The 6000-nt window shown below is 28.8% G+C and overlaps 1 protein-coding gene across 1 annotated transcript; it reads left to right on the forward strand.

Annotated features, from left to right (window-relative positions):
* The first annotated feature begins 1387 nt into the window (after positions 1–1387).
* Positions 1388–3336, forward strand: LOC145193050 (uncharacterized). Its single transcript, XM_090101103.1, has 2 exons — positions 1388–1525; positions 2803–3336. Exon 2 carries the CDS (start codon positions 2810–2812, stop codon positions 3269–3271), a length of 462 nt encoding a protein of 153 aa, XP_089957229.1. The 5' UTR covers positions 1388–1525; positions 2803–2809; the 3' UTR covers positions 3272–3336.
* Positions 3337–6000: the final 2664 nt, after the last annotated feature.

Genomic DNA, 6000 nt, shown 5'->3' on the forward strand with positions numbered 1-6000 from the left:
CCTAATAGAAAAGCCTAAAATAAACAATAACATTAAAACAATAAATATCTCCTGTTCTCATAAAAAAAAAGAATACTTTTTATAAATATTTAAAAACAATATTTTTATCTACCATCTACATAGCCTGATATAGATAAACAAATGGGGAAAAAAAAGAGATAAAAAATCAACAAACCAAACAAATGGAAGAAAAATCTCTTTTTATCAGACATTTTAAAGAATTGAAACCAAGTTCTACATTTTACTTTTTTTCTTACAAGTATCAGCAGTTTTTTCCAGATAAAAAGTTCAGGGAAACTGGAGATTTAAAAGTAAGGCTATTTTGGTAAAGTTAAAAACGGATCAATTTTTCAAGTGAAAACTTTTAATGATAATAGTAAGAAGACATCTTCAGCTGTATGTCTATGTAGAGTCAAAATATTGATAGTGTTAGGTGCAAATTCTAATGCCTGTGGAAGTGGAGTGCGGTAAAAGGGGCCTCAGGTACAAAAAAAATTTTGAAGCGGGTAGTTAACATATCCCTCTTGCCACTCACTTAATTTTGTAGGATCTTTACAGGAAATTGATTACAGGGGCGCCATGATCTTAAAAAATTTTTTTTTTGATTCTTTACAAAAGTATCGCACAGCATCGTAAGTGTTAGTCACGGTTTTTGCGCCTTCTATTGCTTCCCTCCTTAGTTTAGTTGTAAAACTGCTTCTAGTTTTAATCAAATTTTCGCATAATTCAACGATATAATTTAATCAACTATTTCTATCAAAATTTACTAGAGTGTGTCTTTCAGAAACCTGTTCTTTTGATTTTGTGGTTTTTTTCGATGATATATCAGTTACTTATTTGCTTCTTGCTATTTAAATAAGTTTAAGTCGAATACTAAAGGATTTAAATTTATGATAAGTAGGTATGCAATTAAAAACAGTTAGAAATAAATTTTAGAAGTTATTTTCACGATAACTCAGGTGATGTAAAGAACCTTCGGTTTTCTTGTTCTGCAATTTCTAAAAACTCAACCATGAGTTTATAAAGGGTGCGGGTTGAAATAAACACTTAACACCTATGCGATTAGTTAGCCACTGCTAATAATTTTATAACTAATTACTACGACTATAACGGCTAACGAAGCTCAATGATCCAACAGACTTCATTCATTGTATTCATCGTCTGTTGAATTGAAAAAGAAGAATTTTCACTGTGTGTTCACAAAGCACCACGCCAAGTGCGTTGTTTAATTATTCATTGGGGAAAACTGACACTCCGCTAAATCAGAAACTAAACATTGCCAAGTTTGGAAATTTTATAAACCAATCGAGCTTTAAGAAACAATAAAGCACCATTGGCTCGACAGTTAAACGAAAATAGACTTATGAATTATGGAAAATTTTTTCGCATTTTGGTTTTTATAGACAATACGGTTTAATTTACATAACGTGTATTCCTCCACCCTTACCCGCACCGCATTGAATATTGAGTCGCTTTGAGTCGACGTCTGCCTTTTTGGATTTAATCTATCGCTAAAAAATACCAGGTATACTTACAATGTTTTGTTAATTTTCTTTAAGCTTTGAATTATATACCCAAATAACATGAGAATTTACAATTAAAATAATGTAGGAAAATATAAATAAAGTGAAATTTATTTTAAAACACTGATAATCCCCATCAAAGATGCAATTTCCGAACGAAAAGCGTGTTTTTTAATCTTATTTAAAATTAAGAATGATATTGCTCGATATTTCGCAGCTATTAACTCATAGTATTAGCGTCACGGATAATCATTTTAATCATTAAGGTATTAACAAAACTTACACATCTTTAAGCTATTGGAGTATTTTTGTTGTTGTCCTAACAGAATTAAAAGCTCAAAGATGAGAAAAGCATTAATTTGTATGTCTTTGTCTAACCCATTCTAATGTATTTGGCTTTAGCAGCTAAAATGTTCTGTTAAATAATTAGCTTTTTCTCCAACATTTTAGTATAAGCATTTTAATGCTAAACCTAATCTCTATACTTTTTAAATTTCTTCCTTTCAAAATTAATTAACATTTTTACTGATTTAGTTAAGATATAGGTAAACATAGAGTTAACTTGGGATAAGATCTAAGTATAAAATGTTACTAAATTTTCATTCTATTACACTAAAAGGCTTTTTATAAAGACCTATTATTATCTTTTGCAAATATGTTAACATTTAGTGAAAAAACCGATCTATTAAATATTAAGAAATTTGCAACAATTTATTTTAAAAAGATGTACCCCTACTCCTATACATGTAAAAGATTTCAAATCCAAGTTTAATGTTGCTCTTAAAATATACTCTTAAAATATGCTTAGAATTTAAAACAGTTATTAACAATTATTACTAAAAAAAAAAGCAATAAAGTGTTAAGTAATAAAATATTAAGTAAAAAATTGAATATGAACAGCAAATTAGTTATAAATATAAGGTTAAACATTAACTCATTTAAAAAATGACATTTATGCCAGGTGTAAAGAGTTAAACTCTTTTTACAATATATACTTGTCAATTTGAGTTACAAAGAGTTTAACTCTACATTTGCGAGTGGTTAAAAAATTATCAAAAAAAACTTGCAAACAAGTAGTTTTATAAAAAATGGACAGTATTAAGGGCAAAAGATTCATTGCATGTTTCAAGTAAAGAGTAAGTTTTTTTCTATTGATTTTGATTTGTTTCTATTACTATCCTACTAATGCTAAGTCTGTTTTTTTGGATAAGGTTTTTTTTTTTAATCTTTAAATTGTTTTTATATGATTTTTTATCATTTTTGTGCTTATTTCTTTTAGCATCAATATGACAACTTCAGGAGCCACAATTCACCCAGAATGTTGTGAAGTTTACAATCAATTTAAATCTAACAGTAACAAACCAACTCATGATTTCTTGACAATGAAACATGATAATGACAAAATTGTACTTGATTTGTGTCCCCCTATAGGAGAAAGTGCTACTCTTGACAAATACAAAGATAGGGAGAACCCAGCTTTTGACAGAATGGTAGATTACTTGGTGGAACAAAAGTGTCGTTATGCTTTCTACATATTTGATGTAAATACTTCAGAAGGACGGCGTACCAAAGTCGCCTTTTATACTTATGCTGATGACAATGCTAGGCCTCTTGATAAGATGAAATATACCACAAGCAAATCTGCTGTAGAAAAAGGTTGTCCTGGTTTTGGTGTTAAAATTCAAGCCAATGATCCTGACGATTTAACATACAAAAATGGACTTGAAGCTGTTTTATCTTCAAAATAACCTTCCACGATTCTTGTTAATTGAAATGTAAATTTAAATAGATAAAAAGCAGACCCTAAAATACATTTTGGTTTCCATCTTTTCTCTTCAATGTTATAAACCTAATAAAAGCTATATGGATATTATTGTCTATCTTATCAACAGTTCTTAAAAATGAAAATCTTGTGAAAAAAGTGTTTTTTAAAAAAGAACAATTCTAGAATGAGTTCTGTTTTTCTTTTTGTTAAGTTTAATTTTTTTTCATTATATTTATATTCCAGAATAGTTTTTTTCCCCCCTTATTATGTCATGTTATTTATTAAGTTTTTCTGCAGTAGTGAGCAGTGTGAGAAGTAGGTTTAGCGAAATGTTTATGCTTTTAACATTTGAGCAGTTCAGTTTTTGGGATAACTTGCTTCTATTATTTATTGTGATCAGATAACTTAGGTTCAAGTAAGATTAGCTTTATGCATCAAATTTATCTGATAAATGCAAATTATTGTTTGTATCAAGTAATTGATATTTTTGGTACTCAAATATGTTGAAATCACTTTTTAAGGACTATTTAGTTCTCAAATGGTTTATTTTTAGTTTTGTGTCATCTATTATCGAATAATCTTGTCTAATGGGTTTTTTAGCATGTTTTTATTTTTTACGCGTTTTTATTGTCTGTTCTTTTTTAACATAACTATTCTTTAAAAATGTCGGTTATCATCAGATTAATCTTTTTCGCTTAAAACTGTCTGAATTTTTAGAAATTAAATTGTTTCTGAAGTCATTTTTAACTTGAGTTTGTCGAAGTTGATCAGATTATCTGAACATGTAAAAGGTGCTTTAAAGCATTCCAGATATTTATTTTTTAATTTTCCCTGCTTAAAAGAGTCATACTTGCTCGGAGAAATTGAAGTCTATTAAATCTTAATCTTTTCACTTTAGCTTTTCTTTTGAATTAATTGTCTAATTATCTTTTGAATTCTTTTAATTCAAAAAAATCTTGAGAAGCAACATTTAAACGACAAAATTTAGCAGAATTTCTTTTTCTTTTGAATTTTTATGTTTGTCTAATTATTCTTATTAACATAAGTTTAAAAACAATATACAGGAATTGTTAAAGTAAGAATCGTATTTTTTCAAAAGTTAACAAGGGTTTCCCTACTTTAATTTACATTGATAATTCTGACTATAATTCCGAGAGTGAAGAAATTGTCTATACAAGACCGCTAATTTAATTTTAGTTGAGACGACTTGGGTTCCTTTTCGCTTCAATACGGAAGAGATATCACGTGACACATCAACCTGAGAGAGTTTAATCTTGATTTTTCCAAATTATGTGAAAAACGAAACATCTAAAGTGCGCATTAATTTGATTTTGAAACAGTTTATCAGGGTTTATTGGAATGAGGTTTGGTTGAATGATCCCCCACTAATCGACATAACATATCTGTCAGGGCTTACTTGAATGACCCCTCGCCCCCTACACACACAGACACTAATCGACATGTTGTAGATTGTTGTTTTCGAGAATACAGTCATGAACAATATTTCTATGGACAAAACAATAAGACAGAATTTTCATCATCAAATACCATTACGGAAGTGGGGTCTAAAGTGCAACAGTTCATTCATCACACACAGCATCAAAATATTAGTTGATAAATTCAAAGAAACAGGTTGTATTCTCGACCAGTAGAGATCAGCTCCCCCATCTTTAGATGAACGAACACTAGTTGTGACGGAATCACTGCATCGTATTTTTGCTAGGTTACAATAAAATTGTGCGTTACTTTTCGAACATCCTGTGTGTGTGTGTATATATATATATATATATATATATATATATATATATATATATATATATATATATATATATATATATATATATATATATATATATATATATATATATATATATATATATATATATATATATATATGCATGTCATCTACATACAGTTACCTAGTGCTACTCAAATGGATTGGGTTAATAGAAAGATAACGAAGACACAAAGATACCTAGTTACCGTCATTTAAATTTAGCAAGGTAGTAATTCAAGGAGAACACTTTAGAGCCAAGTGAGTTCCATAGCCTCGAAGAACTGGATGGTTAAACTCGTAAAAATTTGACCGAACGCAAGAAACTTTACAGTACAAGTTGAGCGCCAATAAAACGAGCGGGTCACGACAACTTACCAGAAAGAAGACATTTTGCCTGCTCTAATTTTTACCCTGAACTATATCAGGGCGAAAAAAAAGCCCCTCTCCAATTTTTAACGCTAATTACTTTTAAAGGAACTGATAAAAACTAATAATTAGAATAATTAGCAATATTTAGCATTACTAACTCTAAGCATCAACCTTTGGCTTTTAACGAATATTAGCAAATAAAGTACTAACTTCTATAAAGTTTTTCAAAATAAATCGAAATTTTTGAAGTTTGTTAAAGTGAACTCTTTATGCGCTTCAAACAGAAAAATTTTTGGTTTATCAAGTAAACTTTCATACATAAATTCGTTTATGCGTGAATATTAACATGCATAATTTATTTAAATATATGGTAAAAAATAAGTTTAACAGATTTAATCGATTAACAATTCTGTTCTAGCTTGAAAGTATGATCTAAAAAAGCATAATGTATGCGAGGTATTCTTTTTTTTCTTTTCTTCTGGAATCTTGTAACTTTGTATACCTAATTACATAAATTATTTTAAATCCGATTTCAAATCACTGATTCTAGAAGTTGGTACTTTTTT

This window comes from Hydra viridissima, unplaced genomic scaffold (assembly GCF_058129835.1).
Source record: "Hydra viridissima isolate aposymbiotic clone 2 unplaced genomic scaffold, HvirCarnegie_v1 scaffold_10, whole genome shotgun sequence".
NCBI classification, from domain to species: Eukaryota; Metazoa; Cnidaria; class Hydrozoa; order Anthoathecata; family Hydridae; genus Hydra; species Hydra viridissima.

What these genes read in the sequence shown, in the direction of transcription:
- LOC145193050 (XM_090101103.1), top strand. Translation starts at nt 2,810, where the DNA reads ATGACAACTTCAGGAGCCACAATTCACCCAGAATGTTGTGAAGTTTAC.